This window comes from Crocodylus siamensis, chromosome 1, assembly GCF_052110815.1.
Source record: "Crocodylus siamensis isolate JL-2025a chromosome 1, ASM5211081v1, whole genome shotgun sequence".
NCBI classification, from domain to species: Eukaryota; Metazoa; Chordata; order Crocodylia; family Crocodylidae; genus Crocodylus; species Crocodylus siamensis.
In genome coordinates, this window is record NC_143395.1 from 222,355,630 (window position 1) to 222,378,260 (window position 22,631).

Here is a 22,631-nt window from a genome sequence, read left to right on the forward strand (position 1 = left end):
GAATTTAATTTAATTTAGAAAATCAATTATCTTTTGCAGTCACAGAGGTAAGCAGGTCAAGGAATTGCCATCAGGATCCTATTCATTTAGTTTTGAGATTAAGGCATACAGGAAACCTGAATCTAAGTAACGTGTTTGTTAACATGTCAGCTGAAATGTTGTTTCCAGGAAGCCCTCTCTCTGGTAGCTGTCACCAATAACATTTCCCTCTTAGACCCCAGCAACAACATGTGGGTCCTGGTTTATCACAGCTAGACCTCATTGGCCAGCTGGAAAAAGGGGAGATTATCAAGCCTCCAAGAATTTCAGTTGATCAAGGTAAAACAACCTGCAGAAACGTCATCCATTTGAATTATTGATGGAAAAAAATCAAGCAGAATGTCACTTCTATAAAGAAGCCTACTGTTTGCCTTCTGATCAAGCCTAAACATCTTACAGTCATTCTAAAAGCTTGTTCCTGTAGATCAGCCCATAAATATAGGCAGGCAATGAATCTGCCACCAGGTGTCACCAAAATTCTATTATGTGCATTGTGAACAGTCCAGATTTATCCATCAATCTTTGGCTCCCCTAACAAGTACTGGAGGCAGGATGACTTTTGTACAGCTGTTATCCCCACTATACACCAGACTTATTTGCTGTAGTGCCAATGGCTGAAATTGGGGAATGGGGGGGAGGGGAGAAGGGGGAAATGTTCTTTGGCCATGCTTATCCTAAAACTCCACAATTCATAACTAGAAAATTCAAGTATATTGCCATCAACATGCACAATGATCTAATTTAATAGCAATTAAGCTCAGATAACAACAGACAAATGTAGGTTGATAACAAATTACTCTTACAATCTTAGCTTAACAATTTTGTAACAACGGGTATTTTGTGTAAGAAACCAACATTCAGCGGGCTGCTGCCTCCCTTGTTTTATGATGTGGTGTGGCAAAAATGATTATGGTGAAGCCTGTGTGTTTTCAGCCTCCCTCCTTTTGTTCTTGTTTTTTTTCCTACAAAGAGATATATATACCACCTAAATAACAAATGTGCCTCAATCAGAGACTATACGGTACCCTCCCAGGCAGATGGGCGAGCCATGGAACTTTTCCATTTCTTGCTATGATCCTAGTACCAGTCTATAAACTCTCATCTCCCCTGCAAATCTGTCGTCAGTGTATATGGTTCAGTCCAGCCATGTTTTGTGTGGCTATAAGGCAATAAAAATTGTTCAATAAATTTGGAGCATTTGGCATCAGCTTTGAATAAAGACATTAATTTGATGAAGTCAGATGGAGGTGCAGACAGTATGGTGTCTCTCCCACAATACTTCCACATCCCAAGAACTTCAGTTTAGCCACCTTCCAGTGATACAGTCTCTTGAATATTGAACAGTACAGAACATGAACTGCTGGTGTCCTGGATTCCGATTTTATTTCTGTGTATGGAAGGCCCTATCTTCCTTTCTCTAGTTACAGTTTGATCATCCTTCAAGGTGTTTTCTCTCAAGCAAGCAAAGCAACAATTTATATATTCCACAAATGCCATCAGGGATGGGAGTAGGAGGGAGGAGAGGCTCTAAGTCGTATGGTGGTGGTATATTAAGAGTGGGAAGTAGTAGCAGTGAATTTGGTCAACCTTTTTATAAACTGAACTTAATGGAAACTGGGGAAGAGAGAACTCAACATCTGAAAAACAGGACAAGACTCACCTAGGCCCTGTCTATATGTGCAGGTAAGGGTATGAGGTGATCTAATGCACGATTCATGCAATCACGTCTCCTGCCATGCCATATTGTGCATTAGATCCTATCAAGCCTTATTGCCTGTTCAGGAGGAGCCTGATCATGGACACCCCCTGCACCTGCAAATAGCAAGCTCCTTCAGCATGGGAGCCCCATGCTTCCCAGCTGAGGGGCTCCCAAGTACAGGGGCGCTTCACAGACCCCTGGGGCAGGGAGATTGTCATAGGAGAGATCATCCTGCCCCTAGGTCCAGAGTGGGGGGAATTGCCGTGAGGTCCACTGCAGGGACCCAGCATCCACAGCTGCTTAGATTTGCAGTCCCAGCTGGGTAAGATGCATCCCTGCAACTGCGGGCCCTGTCAGTTGATGGGGCTCCAAACCATAGGAAAGACCCCAGTACACTTACAAATTCAAGCTAGATAGCAACCAGCTATCAAGTCAGTACATACTTTCAGGGTCTAACTTTATAGCTGGTTGGAGCTTTTTATTGTGCAATAGCTACCTTGCATATGTAGATGGTCTCAAGGTAAATGTGCAATTAACCAGGTAAGCATGCCATACCTGCAACATGTAGAGTGGGCCCTCATCTTGCAACAACTACTTTTCTTATCCATGTAAGTCTCTCACAAATTCTTGAAACTTATCAAAAGTTCATTCATGAGCACATATGTAATTCATGTCAACTATACATAAATTACCGTGAAGGAAACTATCCAACAAAGCATATCTTTTCACCATTTTGAAGGGACAGTGTTTCACTTTGCCGTTTCATTTTGTTTCAAAGCACTATCCCCTTTCATTTTGTCAGAACTGTTTTGCTGTTTTGACATTTCACTCATAGGGTATAATGAGGAATCATGAAAATGCCTATAATTTTGTCATTTCTTGCCCTATTGCAGATGGTAGCCCCTTCAGAAGGTAAGAAGTTGGCCAAGTTTCAAGGAGATAGGTATAGGAGGTGGTTTATGGGAAACTGCACCTCGAACCATTCAAAGCAAAACTCATATCACGTACTGGCAGTGGCAGCCTGCTGTCATCCTGTGTGCAGATCTGGGGACCCGCGCTCCACCCCCAGGAAGGTTGCAGGGCTTTGCCAGACTCCTTCCAGGGGACAGAATGACAGCAGGCCAAAACCTATCAAGTGATTAAGATGAATTCTGCATGGGCTATACAAAAGCTGCTTTATCAGATATTGAATCATTTCTGTTCTAGATCCTGAAGTTCTAATCTCTCTTCATGTTCTATGAACTCTGTATAGGCTAGTCCAGAAAGTACACATGACCATTAACTATGCTACAAAGTAGGTGTCTCAGTTATTTTTAAGACAAAGAAATTTAAATGAATTATGCCACTTTCAAAATTGAAGTCACATTTATAAATTAAAACACATTTAGAAACAGTTATGAAGCCAGGAAAAGTACACTTCTGCCAAAAAGAAGAAATTTACTTAAATAACCATTCAAAGAGTGTGCAACTCCACATAACTTGAAAAAACCACCCGTTTAATTTTTTGGCTTGAAAGCTAATTCTTCATTTCAAAAGAGAAAGCTATAAGGCATATCAACACTTTTACCCACCATCCAATGGATACGATTCCCAATGAACCTTGATTTAGCTATGCATACAACGAAACCGCTCCATAGGAATTTAGAAAGTTGAGCTGCTTATATTTGTCATAAATTAGTAACCAATAAATCCTGAATTTCTCTGCAATCCAGCAGAAGACAACATTTTAAAATACTGCCCTTTACTCAACTATTTCTTGCAACATTTCTTTTTTGTTAAGGGGACAAAACATTAAATTCCTTGTTTGCAAAAGAAGTCTAGAAGTTTTTTGGATGCTGTGTATTCTTTCATTGCAATTACTCTTGGCAGGGATATCACAAACCTACCTGGAAAAGTCCATTTCAGTTTCCAATTTCCTTCTATTACAAAAATGGATTTCTATCCAGTGTAACGAAGCAACTCTAACTGAATACAATTCTTGAATTTATGGAATTCAATATGGAATAATATGGAAAAATCATCACTTAAAGTAGTACATTAACCTCTGCTGTAAACTACTGTACAAGGTAATAATAAATTACAGTATCAAAGCACTTGCTTCACGTGAAGATGCAGCAAGTAACTCAATTGTTAAGAGTCAGTGCTGGAAAGGGGTGGATTTGCAGCCTTTTTGGGAGGGAAGAGAGGAGATGAAGGGGTTAACGCTGCAATGAATTAAATGCTATTGAAAACTGTAAAGTAAGTGGCAACACTGAAAACTTTTGATTCAAAATAAGAAAAGCTTTGACAAGACCACTGCCAGTTTCCCACATCACCCATTATGGTATTTATATCTTTTAAGTTTAGAAGACAGTAATCCTCCATAACTATCTGACTACTCCACAGACTGCCAACATGACTACTGATTTTGTTAGGTAGTTACTGGCACAGTAAGAAATTAAACCCAGAATTCCAGTTCATTTTGGGCAGCCACCCAACGGCAATATTTTTCAGTTACCATCTTAGTACAACTTGAACTGGTTGCCTGGGGAAAATCTCCATGTGCTACTACTAGTCCCTGAGCCATCCAGTACAAATATGCCACAACTCTAGATCCCAATTTTGCCATGCATTTTGTAAGTGGGAGATAGAGAAGGGGGAAATGAACAAACAAATAAAAAATTACTTGAACCTGAAGTAACTCTTTGAATATGTTTTAGTATACAAAGTGAGTACCCAAACACAGTAGGGAATCTCATAGTGTATTTTCCTCAGTACTTTGGCTTGTCATCAGCTTAGCAATTCTGACTCAAGAAACAAAACCCTTTGCATGTGTAAGTATGCACTAAGCAAGCGCTGTATTCTTTGTTCAAACAATCCTTTCTTTCCCAGTTCTGTAAGTACACTGCTCAGAATTTATAAGTTTCAATCAAGTGCAGTTCTTTTCCATCATACAGTTCCTGTAGTTGGTTAAACTCAAACTTTATGGAAGGCTTTTGAATTTGTGTCCCAGGCTCCAGGGCATTCTGTCCAAAGATTTTAAGATTCACAAATTTTATTTTCCAAGTATTTTCTCTAACTGGCCAACTGATGAGTCCAAAGATTTGTTCAAAGACACCCAAACATATATTGCCTCTGTGCACTGTGCCAGCAACTGCCACTATTACTAGCCCATGAGGAGACTTGGCACATTTCAGTCCACCAGCATCAAAGTTAGGAGTGAACAAGAGATATTCTTCTTTCACCAATGAGAGTAAACGAAGGCTGACTAGTTCTGCACCGTTATATTCTTCTGTGCTTTGTTCTAATGTATTGTAATAGAATTTCAGCTTGGCATCCTCCCAGAAATGCTGTGGCCCCCAACTTTCTTTTGATTGTCTCCCCAAAGGATGCTGAGCGTTCAAAAGGTTGAAGAACCACTGGCAGAATTCTTTACCCAGACTTTGCAAGTCGTCTTCCTCTTGCTTTTGTCTCTGCCCATCGACCTGCAATCAAGCAAAACATTTTTTAGACATAGCAAGATTTTATGTTAATGTACACAGTTCAGTTTTATACAGCTCAAGATAGTTTTGTGAACTAAAAATGGTTTCCTGTTCAACACATTCCTGAAATATTCCCAAATCAAAAAACTTAAGAAAAAAAAGATGTGAATCTCACCCCAAACTCACTAATTCAACAGTGACTTCAAGATTCACTACACCTGCCTGCAGCCTGTGCAAGACACCCAAGCAACCAAAACTATTGCTACACAGGTATCAAGCCAATGGTACAGCTCACACCTTTGTTGTTTCAGAAAAGAGGCACCATTATATACGGTCATGGATTCTGAATTTCCCCTCACACCATGAGTTACTCTTACAGGATAAGGCTGAGAGACTGAGGAGATGGGAAAGGAAATGTTGCACAGGTATTTGCAAGGCTGTGCACGCACCTGCTAAAGCTAAAGAATACTTCAGGGTCCAAGACTGTTGATACAGGACCCTTTCACCAGCACTAAATCTGTGGGGAAAAATATTTTAAAACAATCGCCAGACATCTGCACTTCCTGCCATCAACTATAAAACAGTCTGAAAAGCTAGAACAGGTCCTTGCACAAAAAGAGTTAGACCTGTTTAAAATCTTAAGACAGCAGAGACAAACAAAAGAGCACAGCACTACGTTAGAACTAGATTCTCTATTCCGTTTGCTGCACATCTTGGGCAAATCACTTAATTTATTTTTCTAATCTCCCATTTTACAGGTGAGGAGTGGCACCGGGTGTTTTCACAAAGCCCTTCCAAGACTGCTAGGTAAGAAGCAACAAAGTACCAACTCCTCCCCTTCCCTCAAACAAATAATACACTGGCCCAGAGGATGATTTTCTTGAGGCTGCCCAGCAAGACTGCATCTTTTGGACCGTTTGAGGTGATTTGCACAGCAAGTAGAGAGAAAATATAGTCAAGGAGACCTCCTTAACTCTTATTTTACGCAAATCCTCAAAAAAGGACTATATACAGTATTTTTTAGTCAGGCAAAACCAAGACTAGCCAGTGTTGAAAAAGCTACTAAAACTAATATTTGATTCTTTAGAAGCCGTCTAATCACTGGGTGCATCTACACAAGATGCTTACTGCACAGTAGCCTAATAACACTGCACAGTAGTGTGCCAGGTAAAAACTGTGAAAATACACTACTGCACAGTGTTATTAGTAGGGGTGCACCAATAGAGATTTTTGGGGCTGATACTGATAGCTGATATTTAAGGAAGCATATTATACAATACAGCTGCCTCCAGCTGGTAAGTCTGGTGTGGTGGAAGGCAAGGGAAGGGTCATATCAATGCCCACCCCCAGTGAGGGAGGGGGCAGGTGGGGTGGGAGGCATAGCCATGGCTCATGGGGCGGGGAGGAGGTGGCTCCTGCCGCTGCTTGCACCCCAGAAGGGAATGGGGTGGGGGGGAGAGGAAGGCATGTGCCTCTCGGATCTGCACAGGGCGGGCTGCAGCCAGGGCCACATGGGGCTCTTCTTGTTGGGGGGGGGCTGGGCTTGAAGCGGGCGCTAGGAGGATGCTGCCATCCACCCCAAATTTCGCTGCTGCTCCACTCCCAGCACTGCTACTGCCAGCTGCCCTGGCTCTTCTTGGCACATGGGTGGACGTGGGGCGCTTAACCAGGGCTACACAGGCAGCTGGTGGTGGTGGCACTCGGAATGGAGTAGCAGCAAAATTTGGGGTGGATGCAGCATCCTCTCAGTGCTGCCAGTGCCCACTCTGAGACCAGCACTGCCGAGAAGAACCCCGTGCAGCCCTGGCTGCAGCCCACCTTGCCTAGATCTGGGGGACACATGCCCTCCCTCCCCCACCCCCGTGCCCTCTGGGATGCAAGCAGCAGTGGGAGACTGCCTCCCCCCCTACTGGGAGAGCAGCAACTCTCTCAAGATAAACTTTATGTCTATAAATGCTGATAAGAGAGGGGTGCCCTTGTGCACTGCTGCTATCTGTCGCCAGACAGATTGAAGGAGCTTGCAGAACAAGCTGAGATGCTACATAGCCAAGGAGCCTCTCTGCATACATCAGTCCTGCAAACTATGCTCCTCAAAGGTTCAGCACTGGAATATCTATTCAGGCATTGCCAAGTAAGATTTTCTACCAGGAGAACAAACCTGGGAGAACTCTCATGATTATCTGAACATATGCACCCAGCCCAAGCCAACACTCCAATTCAGCGTAAACATTTTTTAAAAAGAAACATTCAGTTTATTAGATAAATTTAAATACTTATAAGCATAAGTGTTCTGCAGTATTAAATGTTCCTAGGTCCCTCAGAAGAGACCACTGACCTTTTTATCGAATTTAACATCCTCTCTTTCTGAGGGTTTATCTGACAGCTGCTGGTTCCAGTACTGCTTTGCATAATGGATGAGTTGGTGTTTCTCAGAAGAAGGAGGCACCGGAATTCCTTGTTGTGCCAGGTACTTAAAAATCATCTCCCGACACACTTTCCTTCGCTTCAGTAGCTCTTCTACACTCTGACTGTAAACTAAAATGGCATGAATGGCTTCTGAAAATGAAAGAGTTGAGTTAGAATATGCTTCTCCTAAAGACAAAATCTGTTTAACCTCTCACTCCACTTTAAACATTTTAAATACCTGCACATTTTTATCACTGCTGATGGTCAACATCTCAAACTCATGGCTATAATATATTAGGGTCATTCAATAAGCTGCATACAAAGTCTGAAACCTATTCATAAACTAAGAAGTCGAAAACAGGGATTGAAGCTTGGATGAGCAATTTGATGCTCAAATCAGACAAGACAGGGAGTTGCATACAGGCTGTGGAAAAAAGGCTTGAAAAAACAGCATAAGCCTGATCAAGCACTTTGGCTGAGGAATCTGAACAATACAGGTTTTGAAGCAGGAACAACTACTTACTTCTGGATATCCACATACCACTGACTACCAAAGGCTTTTATTATTTGAGAAGGTCAAAAAGGACACACAACCTTTATCCTGCATATTTTTCTTGACACTTCCAAATGGAGATGACTAATGTGGTACTAAACATTGATACTCCAACCACTTCAGGAAATGCCAAAAAACCCCACTTATTTCATGTACAGAGAACCTAACAAAAGTGCAGCGTGCCCTAACAATTCGTTTTTAGAAATTTAAGTGGTCTCTCCCGTCACGATCTATGTAGTCAAGGTGAAGAATTTAGTAAGATATAAATTCTCTTGTGGGCACCTTGAACAGGCAAGCTTTTTATTTTTCCTGAATAGATGCTTTTCTGTGTTGTTAGTGTGACAAAGTCCTTTAGAATACCAAGATAATTTTCTAAAGTTTGTTTGCTCTCACCAAGTTCCCTATTTATACAGTTACAACAGTAATACAGATCACAACATTTCAGTTAACTGTCCGCCCTGCTTATTCAAAATGGGACTTTTTAAGGAAAAGCTGATGCAGGGAGTAAGGGACATTCAACAATGAAGATGAAAGAATCACAACCTGGTAATTCTACTGGCAGTAAGTAGTAAAATGCACTCAGTGGCCACATCCAGATGCATGTGAACATGCAGTATGTGGCTTGGCAGACCCATCCACAGTGCCACACACAACACATGCAGGTGCTCCCTGTACTATTTTGCAGCATGGGGGGGAGGGTGTTGACCCCAGGAGATCTCAGGATCAAAAAAATCTGCACCTTAAAAAGCAAGGTGGTACTCATGGTGGCAGTGAGTGCTGCCCCAAACTGTAGCCTGGCCAGCCTGAGCCACACTCCAGCTGCTGGCCAGATTCTCTGCTGCAGGAGCACTGTGGCTGCAGCTTTTGGAGGCCCCCAGGGCCCCAGGTAATGTTGCTGGCCCCAGCTTCCTCTACCCCACCTGGGGTAACCTGCCACACACAAGAACACTCATGGCACAGGCATTTCCCAGGGACAAGTGGCACAAAGTGTGTCCCTGGGGAAACGTATGTTTCCACTTATCTGGGTGTGGCCAGTGAAGTTAGTCTTTGACAGCACTAAAAGATCAAGATGGTTGATGAAAGTACAAATAAATGTTCTGTGCGTACAACAAACAAACCACGTCAAGGAGAGCCACTGTGCCTAGTAGCAAGGTGGCACTTTAAAGTAACCAACTTGATATTAGAAATACTAGATTGCAGGAAACTGTCCTTCAGTTGGGAGATAATACAGCAGCAGTTCCCAACCTCAGGTCGGGACCCGAATGAGGGTTGCAGGGGCAATGCCAACCGTGCTGCGTGCTGGGAGCTCCCCCGCCCAAGCTGCTGTACTCTGCTCCCAGCAGCGGGTCACAGCAAAAAAAGTTTGGCAACCACTGTAATACAGACTGAACATTGGCCTTTAAGCCCATTCCATTCCAGTTTTAGCTAGTATTACATGCCTAGCAGTTCAATTCCATTTCAAAATAAAATGAAAAATATATATAAAAATTAAGTTGAGCAAGACCCTCAGTGGGGCACGTCAGCTTGAAAAAAAAAAAAAGCATATAAACTTTCCAAAATGTAAGCAAGACAACTTTCTAGAAGACATGGACTTATAATGCAGAATCTAAGTCGACAAATGTGAAGCACAGCCATGATTTATGGCTCCTTTAACTTGGGCCCGAGTACACAAATGCACTTCAGGTAACAGGCATGTAACAGGCAGCAACCTGAAATGTGCGTGCATGTCAAGATCAGAGTCCACAAAGTACGGGATGAAGGTGCAGAAACCAGGGGCTGTCCTACCGGGCAATAACTCATGTTAGGTTGGACTACGCGTGGTTTCCCCTCCCAAGTTAACAGCACAAGTAGTCCAGGCCAGGAAAAGAAGCAGCAACACGAGCCCGATCTGGTGCGCACGTCCCTGCCCGACTCCCTCTCCTTCCCGTGCAGACAGAGTCACTGAGGTGCAGCACCGCAGACCCCAGCGAAGCCGACACACCCCATCCCCGCGAACGTCAGTACGTCACCGCGCCGGCGGCCCCCACAGCCCCGCCCCCACCTCACTACGTCAACGACAACACTCCCCCCGCACCTTTGCGGGACTCGGGCACCACCAGGCGGTTGGTGACTGTATCCGACAGCGCCAGGAGATCGTCGGTACTAAGCAGGTCGAGCAGGCCGCGGCAGCCCGCCTGCTCCCGCGAACTCAGCCCCAGTCCCGCCATCTTCCCCTACCCCCTCCTTGCCGCGCCCCGCCACAGCCCTAGCAACCGCGCGAGGGCACTTCCGCTTCCGGCGCGGCGCTTTAAGAGGCCCGTCGCGGCCCCCGCCACAGCAAGCGGAGCAGAGGGAAAGGGGGACGGCGGGGAGCCGCTCCCAGGCCAAGGCCTGCCAGGGCCGCGTCAGCCCGGTCCGAGTGTGACGCCAGGGTTGCGCCGCCCCTCGGCTTGAGCCGCAGCTTCCGTCCGCCCGCCCACCCGTCCCCTCCTGGCCCTCCTTCCAGCCCTGTGTTAGTAAAGGACAGCTGTCCATCCATCCCGACCTCATTTTATAGCTGCTAGGGGCTGGAAGATCACCGGGTCTACCTTTGTCAGTGCAGAGCATCCATCTTCTCTCCCTCCCCTCCTACCTGGGCTTAGGACATCTCTCGTCCTGCTAGGGTGAGTTTAGCAGGTATAGATCCACTTGCCTACTACACATCCATTTTTCTTGCACACCGCCCGCAATGCTGTTATTCTCTCTACATGCATATTCTTCCACAGCAGTTCACTTCTAAGAGGACTCCGGCACACAATGGGAATTTTTGTAGAAACTATACAGCCAGTCCCTTGGGGTTGTTTGTAGCTCCTCCTTGAATGCCCTTGTGGGCTGTCTCTCAGGGAAGGTGCAAGCTCTTCAAACCAGACTTAAAACCATCACTGCCTACAGAACAGTGGCTCTAGACTCCCTCTCTCATGGTAGGCTCCTGGCTACCAGAACCAAGAAGAATGGCTAGTGTTCAAAGAGAGAAATATAGTGCATAGAATGGGTGCTGGGTACCAGATTCTTCCTGTAAGTACAAGTCATGACTTGAAAGCCAAACATTTCACATAGATGAAATACAGTAACCAAGAACATGCATTTTTTTCATACCATTGTTTTCTTATCAGGTGATTTGAGGAATAGCACAGAAGTTTGTTTTTTTTTTTTAAGGAGAAGGAAGGACAGAGCTACAGTATTAACATGATGTAAAACCTCCTCCGAGACATCCTCCTTGGTTCTGGAGTGTACCCAAAAGAGTCATCACAACCATTCAGAAATACAGCATACCTGGAACATGTTAAGCTTTTATCATTTAGCCATTTCAAAAATTGTTCTTCAGAGATAAGGTATAGTAACCTCTGGAAGCCTATCAGGTATTACCATCCTCTCACCAAAGTTACATCTTGGGTAGTTACTGTGTTTGCTTAAGATCCACCTAACACTAGTATGAAAGCAATCAGCAAGCAACATTGTCTGTTTTTTCCCTTTCGTATGGAAGTTGAGTTAAGCAAAGGTCAGGAAGCAGGGAAGTTGGAGAAATGTCATCTGAAACCAGAGGGGTCTTGCACCTTGCCGAAAGACCAAGGATATAAAACCAATGACAAGGGTTGCCACTAAGCTTAGGAACCAATTTCGTCAGCTTTTTGGCTTATGATCAGAATTCTCATTAGAATGGAAACCGAGTTAATTAGCGATTAAAAACTATGAAACCTGGGTGTTAGTCCATTGCTTCCATCATGATATGCTGTAGATTAAATTGGTCACTTATGCTAAATATACATGAACCAAAATGTATAGGTATGAAGAGTTTGGCATGAATTTATTTAAGCAATCTTAAAAAAATTGAAAAAAAATAAACACCCCCCCCCACCGAACCCAGATTTCCCTTAAGTGGCATTTCTGCTTGGTTTCCTTTGCATTTACAGCATTCTCTTACTGAGACCAACGTTCAATATTTAATAAATGGGGCATGCTCTGATGGCTTGCCAATCTTTTAGAGCAAAGTGAGTTGTGAACTGATGTTTTTAGGAAAGCAATATATCTGTGTAACTTGACTGTCATTTGTCATCTCAGTATGCTGAGTGGTTAAATTTTGAAATTAGACATCATTGAAATAAAAAAAACAACAACTTAATTAAAATTTTTCATGCATCAGGTCAAAGTAGCCAGATCAGCCCTAAACCCTTTGAATCATTCAAAAACCATATGTGGCCTTACTACCAGCAAGTATCCTCCACCCCAAGATTTTCAGCCTGGGGCTTGAGATCAGCCAAAAAATGTGGAAGTGAATCCTAGGTGCAGGCCCAAGCCTTGAGACATGGGGTTCAGATCCCCCAGAGTTTTACTTGCCTTCAGCCGTATGGCTGCAGGAGCAAGCTAGGGAGAAATTTGCCATTTCCATAAAGTTGGCGTGTAGCAGATATCCTACCACTGGAAGCTGGTCAGTGGGAAGCTAACTGTGAGGCTCATAGGGAGTCATATCCGCATGCAGACAAGGGTGCACCCTCCACTACACAGTGGCATTTTAATTGTGTTACCTTGGTCATAGTATTTGCCCTACCAGATAAGTGAAACCACTAAGGAAGTGCAAGGCATAATTATATTCTGCTGGGTATGAACTTCTAAAAGAGACACAAACCAGACAGTGACTTTAATGAAAGTCATTCAGAAACAAGGACAAAACATAAAAGTAAAAAGGTAGAGTGCATTATAAGCAGTTTATTCTACCAGTTCAGCTTGCAACTTTCTTCCTGGTAAAAAAAACAAAGTACTGTACATCTCTACATTATTTAACCTACTTTATTTATTATTTCTTAATGTATGTCACTTTCAAGTTGCTATAAAGGTCCCTGGTATAGGGTACTGTATGAATATACTCTTCTTTGCCATACACAATAATAAAAAAAAAAAAAATCAGGGACAATGGTCAAAATAACAAAAGTTAAGAGTTCCAATGCTAAGTAAGATATTGGTCATATTTCACATGAATTAGGTGGTTTAGTATACATGTACTGTGGGGAGATTATTCTAATTCAAGAGTCAATGCTTTTACTTACTTTCCATTATAAACGGAGTTTTGGAATTACTATTTTAATAGTAAAAAACTTTCCTTTTCATCTTGAACTTCAAGGGCACCTATACACAAGCAGCAAGGCTGCTGTGACACACTATAATTACAATATCAGAGCAGACTCGATTAATCGCGTCTGCTATAGCATGGTAATTACCCTGCTCAAGCAGACTCCATTGTCTTGCGCATCAATGTCCCCACTCTTAAAAATGGAGGGGGCACTTTTTCTAAAGCTCACTCAACAAGCTTTAAAGTGCCCCCACCACCATTTTTAAGCACTAAGACACTGATACACAATTGCTCCAGGTGCTTTAGAGTGGCTGTCTGAGCCACTGTGTTTAAAGTTCCTTTCCTGGAACACATGTATAAATGCTCCATGTGTGCAGATTCCAGAAAGAAGTCTTTTTGGAAGAAATGTTGGGGTTATCTCAACAAAATTTTGAATTCAGGACATTACAAGCAGTAAAAAAGTATACTTAAAAATTTAGCTTGGTGCCCGATAATTGTTATGCAACTTCATTTTCAGGAAAACTATAATATGCCCACCCGTATGAATCCTCATATACACAGAGCTTGTATATCCTAATTTTCAGAGCATGCAATCCTAGCCTAGCCAGAGTGGTATAAAGGTATTTATTACCATAAATTTACACAAAAAGGTATACCGAAAGAAGTATCTTCATCACATACAATACTATAACTCTATATCCATTTCTGAACAAACAGCCTTGTATAGACTAGACCCTAATCTTGAGCTTAAACAGACAAAGCAATCTTTCCCCTATTATGCCACTCAAGATTTAAAAACAACTGATAAAAAAGTTGGAAGCATCTGATATTCTGAATTCTATCTTAAAATTACTAGGAATGTGGTGGTACCCAGAAGGTCAGAAAAATGCTGATTGTACACAGAGAACATAGGAAAAAGCAAATTTTAGATTCTTCTATTAACCTATGACATGGGAAGCTTGCAGCTTCAGTCTGAACATCACAACAGTTGAACAGGGAAATGGCTTTTGTTCTGCTTGCAAATTCAAGTCAGAAAAAGGTGATGGCAGAAGGAAATTCTTCCTTAAGCAAAGTGCCTGATAAGCTTATGAGCAGCTGAAATACAAGAATGAAAAATAAATACAATAGCATTTGCTAGGTAGTATCCTCACTAGTTTACACTTAATTCAGCTAAAGTAGTGTCAAAGGGGTATTACTTGAAATTGCAGTTTACCCAGCATACATACAAAGTGAACTCCTATGCAGCTTTTAAGATGATCATAGAGTGGGTTTCAACAGCAGTTCTATATTACGGAAAATATTTTTGCTGTATAATGTGAAGGGACAGATTCAGAAGAAAGAGATTATACTGAGAATCTGATTATCGCATTTCCTGATGGTTACACTGAGCCTTGTACACTCAAGATTGTATTAGATTACTGCACATCAAAAATATTTTAACTACAGTCTATGCTTAGTAATATTGGCATTTAACTGCTCCTTGTTAACATTTGTATAATCACTGCAAAAAAATTCTGAATATTGTATCATTCAAACATTTCTGGAGTTCATGGTAGCTAAGTGAACTGATATAGTCACATCCACACATTTCTCACCTTTGATACAGGACATTTTTGGGAAAGGATTGTACTTCAAATCAAATCAATTAAAATATTTTTAGAAATATTTTTCTAGTGTTTATAACCATTTAAATTTTTGTTTTAGTGGAAGCAAAAGCATTATTTCTTATACAAACAACTTTATTACCAAGTAACTAACTTTAGTTTGTTTTTTGGCAGGCTTTTAACCTTTTTTCTTTTTAACAGTATAAAAGTATTTATTTTCCATATTCCCATAACTGAAAATTGGCCATAGGGATTTTACACAAACTTTCCATTAAAAAAGGCCACTGACCAAGAATGGAAAGTTGCATTTTGCAAGGTGAAACATTTGAAAAGTTATTAGCCTGTAGACACAAGGAGTTTTAACATCACTGTGTTGAAACTCAGAAGTACAGCTGTGCTTTTAGGAGCAACTAGAATTTGCACTGCTTTAATTCAAATTTGTATCTGGTTGAACAGTTACTTCTGTTAACAGTATAAAGGCCAAACACTGATATAGAGAAGAGAAGGACTTACAGACACCAATTCATGAGAATAAAAGGGAGGTCCCAAATAATATCTTTGGTCAAATGTGTACAATTCCTCCCCACCTCCCAAGACATCAAGAAAGATGCATAGGTGTATGAGTCGCAGATTTAGTCCTACCACATCCATTTAGCAGTAATCATTTGGGAATGAAATTATCCACTTTGATTCAGACAAGAGAATAAGCCTTGCCATTTTGAAACTGTGCAGCACACTGGACATTAAAATTACTGAAACAATAAAATACAGATCACCAACTATTTCATAGGCATATGGCCAAGCAAGCACTGCACTTAAAATTTGGCACAGCTGGCTTAGTTCCAACATTTTAGTATAGAACACAGGCAAACATTTAAATCACACTTGGGTTTACATTAGCATGCTCATTATTACTGTTTCCCTATATGGAATTTCTCCAGAGCTTGTTTTACCCATCAGTTGTCAATGGTATCAGTTTATGGGCTGAAACACTGGATGTTGACTCTCCTTACACACTAAATTAAAGCTTGGTAAAGTATTGTCTGGAAAATTCTACCAGCTTTGTTACTGTAATAACCCTTCAGATGTAATTTTTGTTAACTTTTTCATAGCTTCCATTCTTATCTGCCCTCTTGATTCCAATGTTCAGTGCATTTTTTAGTCAATGCTTTCCCCCCCTTATATAAGGAATTCTAGTCTGGCTTGCTGTTTACATGGTACTAAAAACATAGTCCATTCAAAGCCATTTCTCTCCTCTCTGAGCTACATCAACTGACAACTCTGTTACAACACTCCTCGACCTCAGCATCTAACTATTCCCTTACTAGTGGCAAAGAGGTCCATTCCTTGAGAACCCTACCACCTTTGCCTCTCCCCAGGCTTGCAAAATCCCCTTGCCCCCTACAATCTGGAACTCTCAATAGCAACACTAGTGATATTTTTCAATCACACACTTTACAGCTTTCCTAATCTGTTAAATAGGTAAATGACAAGGACAAGGAGAAAAACAAACAAACAAAACTTATGCTGGTTAAAACTGAGAAATTTACTGAACTTCTCATCACAGGGTGCCTGCTGATTTCTGAAAGTTTCAGAGAACTAAGAACCCAAGGTGTATTGTAGCTTTTCTTGTTTTACTATAAAAGCAATTTGTACCTACTTTATTTAACTAAATATTTGCATGACAATTCTGATAAGTGTTTCAGATAATACATATGCATAATATCCAATGAACAGGGTGCGTTGTCCTTATACCCGACAGCCCCACTTCTTTGTTAAGGGAAGTGTCAGTATTATGTGAAACGAGCAAATAAAATTTCAAGATCTTAAATTACATGGAAAATCACAATTCAACATTTTACTGTGGATTATCATTTGTAATCAACAACATTTTTAAGATTGAGAAAGTCTGGAAGAAAAGCATCTGTGAGAAGAAAAGCACCTCTCCACTGACATGCCTGATGGGCTGAGTATTAGTTTTAAAAAAAGACTAAATTGCAACTCCCAGGAATTCCTGAAGTTCCATAACTGGGGTGCACAGCCTACCAAGAATCTTTTTTTTGTGTGTAGATATATTGAAGGAAATATTTTGTAATCCAGACCTTTAAAGAAAAAAAAAATATTCAATTAGTTTGCCAGTCTTGTGTGTTGCATCTCACATTCTTGTATTTTAAGTTCACTTCAAGTACTACTTTCCCAGTGCTACATCTTTATAAACAGCCTGATACTAGTGTTAGACTAAATGCATTAATCTTTCCCCCCTTAGAGAGAAATGACTGTTTTAAATGATAGTAGTTTGCATGAATTCTGCTGGAAGTAAAACTAGGAAGATATTTTTTAACCCTTTCAGAATTTACTGCTCCAAAAGGATTAACATTTAAGCAGTGAGATGATACTATTTTCTTTATAGCTGGATGATACCACTTGGATTATTTTAATGTGATATCAGCTCCTTCATAAAAATGACTTTTGTCAGCAAAATGACCCCTCAGCCAAACATATACAGAGCATAGCATAGCAAAAAAATTTTAAAAATTATTCAAATGCTTCTCTTCATATGTAATTAGGTCTTTTAAACTTTGGTAAAGATTCCCCCCAATGGAGCAACTTCTATCTTTGGCTGCAGGGCAGAAGGGAGCTCCATCAGCAGCATGATCCACATCCCTATATCTTTCCTCACTCCCCAGACAGATTCTACTGACATTGCATCAACAGTCTGCCCTATCCTCATGGAGAGCTTTTTTGAAGTTTAGCCCCTACCCTTTCATCCTATATTTAATCTTGACAGGAGTAAATGATGCTTGGATTAGATTAGACTGAGACAGTAGAGAGCATTTCGTAATAAACGGCTTCCCTACTGGTTTATCAAGGATTTAACCTGTACCTTAGTTCTGCCTAACCTCTTTTAGTCGTTTAACAAACCTTTAACTCTGCATGCAGGCAAGAGAATCTTACATGAGCCTGATTAGTATAACCCAACTCATATGCAGTACCATTTTTCAATACTATGCACCACACCTAAGGATTAAATCTGCACAACGGTCTATTGTTTCTTGGATTTCTATTCATATATAATTTGAACATCAGAAGAGCCATTTAAGTTTTATGTGGATGTTATGCAATATATTATCATACCACTTACCCATCAGGTATTGCAATGAGTAAATACTGGGGTTGTTTACATCAGGTAGATTTTTCAAAAGATAACAAGATCACTTAATATTAACAACAAAGACAATGTTTTATTGAACAAATCTATGTACAGTACAAAAAGGTTTTTAAAATGAAACACTACTGTTGATTTATTGCAGTTTGATGGCTCAGTTTTAATTTGTACTCTTATATAAAATGCAAAGTAAAATAATTTAACATTCAACAAGGAAGCACAAATTTCCTTTCTTGCTGAACTTTTAATAGCTTTTACAAATTAACATAGAGTCCCCAAAATGCATACACTGCATTTAATCAGGTGTTATACAGTACCAAATAAATTAAAAAATAACACTACCACCCCTTTAAGTCTTTTATCCATACCACTGGTGTTAAACAATAAAATAAATGAGTACAGCTGAACCTTCAGTGTGATATTAAAATCACAAGTTTAATGTTATAAATTATCCAAACTATACAATTTATATAGTTTTATTTTTTTTATGAATATGGCTAAATAACCAAAGTACCAGTGACCTTTCCCCACAGATATGACCATTATCAACCTACTTTGCCAAACTGTTTGTGGAGGGTGCCTAGCAAGCAGCAACTTTCAAAAATCCAAATTACCTGACCTTTATAATGAATCATTTTTGGATAGTAACAGATGGCCTCTAAAAACTAATAAAGTCTAAAGCCAAGTTACATCCACTTGGAGGACCAAGATTAAAATATAAAATCAGCACAAAAAAGTGCAGCAACTCTGATCCAGAGAAGCATTTAACTGCATAAGTAACCTTGGGTGTATAAGCACTCAGCTTCAGCAGGAGACTTGCACATTCTTAAATTTATGCAGATAGCTAAGTACTTTGTTGGATCAAAGCCACAGTCTCAAAGTATTGTAATACACATGACATGATGCTTAAGCTTGGGAAAATATTCTAAATCTTTGACTTGGAACCTTTTTAAAACATAAAAGGTACAAACTCAATATAGGACAGCATCTTGTATGCAACAATCCTATAAATCATGTTAGAAGGTTATTTTTCTTCAAATTACAATTAATACTCCACCAACACGTATTAGTGAGTATTTTACAGAAAGGGAAACATCTTTTAAACTGAAGCCAATACTCAAAAAATGCTACCTGCCACGTGCTACCTTGAGTCAATTTAATGCATTTCTGATGTCCAGTAGGTGACAGTTTCTATTCACTTAAGTGAAATAAATCCAGATTTTTCAGAAACCATATATACTGAACACATGTGGTATAAACAAATGGTGGCATCCAAGAAAAGCATCTCCAAACAAAAACAAGTTCAAAACACAGGTAGAAAAAATTATGGTCACAGTTTTATGCATGTACATAGATGCAGGTATTTACACACTTTAAAACCAAAGAAAATACAAATCTCAATCATGTTTTTAAAGCATCTTCAAACACATGGAGCTTTAGAAAAAGGCAAAAAAGCACCAAAGATTAAAGTACACCTAAGATTTCATACATAAATGTTTTGATACCTACCAAGTTTTTTTTTAACTTATTATTTTAAAATTAACTGATTTTCCTCAAACTTATGTAAGCCATGTAACTAGATTTAACAACAAAGTAAAGCAAAGAAAAAAGCAGAGCCTGGAATATGCCAAAACATGGCAATCCAGTTCTTAGCACTTTAGACAAGAACATTAGAGTAAGCAAGTGGAAATGTTGAAGTGCATTTGACTGGCTAGGTTCCCACTCAGTTTTTTTAAAAAAAAACTAAGAGAAAGGAAAAACCTTCTAGGAGGTTTTTTTTGTTTTTGTTTTTGTTTTTTAAAATGTATATATATATGATGAATTTTATCAGTTAGTATTTTGTAAATGCAAAAAAAAATAACACATTCTTTGGTGCCTCAAATGTCATGCAGATCTCTCTAAATGTGGCCCAGACACTGGTATTAATGTAATGCACACAGAGCTGTGATCATAATTTTATACCTTTTTACTTGAGGCTAAATTGAAATTAGATGATAATTTTTGAGGAGTCAAAAAAAAAAAAAAAAAAAAAAAGCAAGAATCTGAATTAGCATTCTTTCTTTCCTCCAAGGGAGGGGGAAAAAGGAGGGAGAAGTAATACAAACACATATTTGATTTCACAGAGGATGACTAGTAGAGGCATTATTAAACTATTGAGTTTCAAGTGCCAGAAATATTTTAAAGCCCATTTCACAATGAAACCCTTTAGTTTGCATAAAGTGAGTTGTTGCTACAATTAAGATATGCCTAAAGGATCTGTTAAATTTTGAGTCATATTAGTCCTCACATCTCTTGGGCAAGGGAGCTGACTGACTGCCTTGCCTCCCTATGCTGTACACACATTGTGATAAAGCATTCAGGGAGCTAATTAATGGACCAGGGACAGCTATTGCATGTTGGCTTATCTTACTGTTAAGTATCAACTGTTTGGTATAGCTTTTATCCCTATAAATACATCCAAACTTCTAGCTAAATGCACCAAGCAGGGATTGAAATAAACTTTGTATCACCCACAAAATTAAGTTTAATTGTTAGAGGGTAAATGTGCACTGCAATGGACAATCTGAGGAGTTGCCACACTGTCTTTTGAAGAACGCTCGCAGCAGCATTTCATTTCTTGGATATCCTATGTTGAGATTGGTTACATACTGATGAAGGCATAGCGGTTTTTATCCTGACAGACCCTCTCTGTGTCAGTTCTGTCAACAGCAAGTTGTTGGCCCTAGTACTTAACACTGAATTTCGTTTTCATTGCCAGACTCCTGGATTGGTTTCTAGTAAAAACTGCCACCTTTTCAATAGGAACTAGATGGAGTTGTAATGTGCTTTCAGGCTGCACTCTTACATGTTCCCATCCCTTCATTAGATGACTGACCATTAGCTGGTAAATCAAAACTCAGCAATGTATCACTACCTGATGTTACATGTGTACAGAAGTTGCTTCCTGATCTATTTCTCCTAAATAACATTCTATTTTGCCTTGCCCTCTGGAGTCTTGTTTTGTATTCATTTAAATCCTGTTTCTACAGAAAAATCAGCTCTCAAATTCTCTTCAGGCATATTAACAGCTGAAGGACCTTTACATTTGCATAATATTAACTTAACTTTATACTCAAGCTCAAGTTCACCAATCTTCACATTGTGCATGCCTTTACTGTTTAGGTCTCAACCTGCATGTTAGTATCTGTACAAGCTGTATAAGTATTACTGATATTAAATCTCTCTGTGCCTTTTAGAGATTTTTCATTTTAAAATTTCCAGGAGTAATTTGTAGTTTTGTCATATACTTGAAAAAGGCTTCTTTTAAAGTGCCACTTGTACAATTGACGCATTTAATGTCATACCAAAACATTCTCCCTTGCATACACTGAACTTCAATTTTTTGGCAACTTGACAGTGCTGTCCATCTCCATTTTTCCTCACCACACTCCATTTGGGATTCTGAATGTAACTGTGTAAAATAAGCTCCATTCTTTTTAGTGGAAAAAGGATTAAGAGAACCCAGCTTTGAATAAAAATAAGTTTCAGCTATCTTTTTTTTCTCCATACCATGACAATTAACAACGTCTCTCTCTAAATCACCTATTTTTGATCAGGTGAAGGGCCATCCTTTGAACATGCATGGAGAGGAAAGGGTTTTCTTTTTAACATGGCATTTTAAGCCAGTTACACAGGTATCAGATGCTTTTTTCGTAAGGCAATAAACCACTTCTCTTGTCTCTGCCCAGCTGACTATTAGTTTTCTTAAGCCCTCAGGCTGGACACATTGTGCTGCTGTCCTTCCATCATACATTAGGAATTTGTGGCTGTCTGGATAACTGGTACTTTGGGGACTTTGTAGTAACCTTTCTGGACTCAAAATCTGCACAGCTCCCACTACTCCTCTGTGAGTTCTGTCTAGAAAATGTGCTTTGTCTTTTATCAAGGTCATGTGTTTCTTTAGTAATTTGAGACTGCTTTATGATTAAGGCCAACTGGGAAGCAGCAAACCGATGCTTCTTCATGTAGTGTTTTCTTACACCACTCCAAGCTTGATGCATCTTCCCACAACATTTAATCAGGCACCTGTAAAATAGATCATGTTGGTTACTTTTTATCTTGATCCTGTACAAATGATGCTTTAAATTTGAAATTTTGCACAAGTTGATCAAATTGCCTCATTTCAGTGTAGAAGGAGAAAAGGCATAAAGTACCCCACTATGTCTTTCATGAAGGCTCTTTCATCAAAGCTGTCCGTTTGTTTACCTTTCATTTCTTTTCCTAAACACTTAGCTTGGCTGAGCTTATCTTCTGGTTTAACAGAATATTTTCCTCTTTTTTTCCCCCAAAAGTATTACTAATCATTCCAACTATATTCCTCCAGGTAAATTCTAGCACATTCAATTTGCTTACAGGTGGTATTAATCTACAGCTGTTCTGCCTTTCTATCTGGCTGCTTTCCAGGACTACTACTTTTTCATTGGCATCTCCCTCTAAATCAGGAGCAGGCAATTATTTTGGGCAGAGGGCCACTTACTGCGTTTTGGTAGGCTGCTGAGTGCTGCATGGGTAGCCCTGCCCCTTGTCAGGTGCCCCAATCCCTGGCAGTCACCTTGGGACCAGAAATCCTGCCCCTAACTG

The 22,631-nt window shown here is 40.1% G+C and overlaps 2 protein-coding genes across 2 annotated transcripts in view; both read right to left on the bottom strand.

Moving 5' to 3' along the window:
* Positions 1-764: 764 nt before the first annotated feature.
* Positions 765-10,569, bottom strand: C1H3orf38 (chromosome 1 C3orf38 homolog). The gene is made up of 3 exons (XM_090057568.1): positions 10,233-10,569; positions 7,535-7,755; positions 765-5,202 (listed from the first exon to the last, which is right to left on the bottom strand). The coding sequence occupies exons 1-3, from the start codon at positions 10,363-10,365 to the stop codon at positions 4,627-4,629; spliced, it is 930 nt and encodes a 309-aa protein (XP_089913694.1). The 5' UTR covers positions 10,366-10,569; the 3' UTR covers positions 765-4,626.
* Positions 10,570-18,067: 7,498 nt separating this feature from the next.
* Positions 18,068-22,631, bottom strand: part of ZNF654 (zinc finger protein 654) — a 70,654-nt gene continuing 66,090 nt past the window's right edge. The window contains exon 9 of the mRNA XM_090057581.1: positions 18,068-22,076. Within this exon, the coding sequence (XP_089913707.1) occupies positions 22,069-22,076 (8 nt within the window). The 3' untranslated portion in view covers positions 18,068-22,068. The remainder of the gene's footprint in view (positions 22,077-22,631) is intronic.

Coding starts and splice junctions, on each gene's coding strand:
- C1H3orf38 (XM_090057568.1), bottom strand. CDS start 10,365: ATGGCGGGACTGGGGCTGAGTTCGCGGGAGCAGGCGGGCTGCCGCGGC. Junction 7,756..10,232: donor GGTGCCCGAGTCCCGCAAAG/GTGCGGGGGGAG, acceptor TTTCATTTTCAG/AAGCCATTCATGCCATTTTA. Junction 5,203..7,534: donor ATGTTAAATTCGATAAAAAG/GTCAGTGGTCTC, acceptor GCTTGATTGCAG/GTCGATGGGCAGAGACAAAA.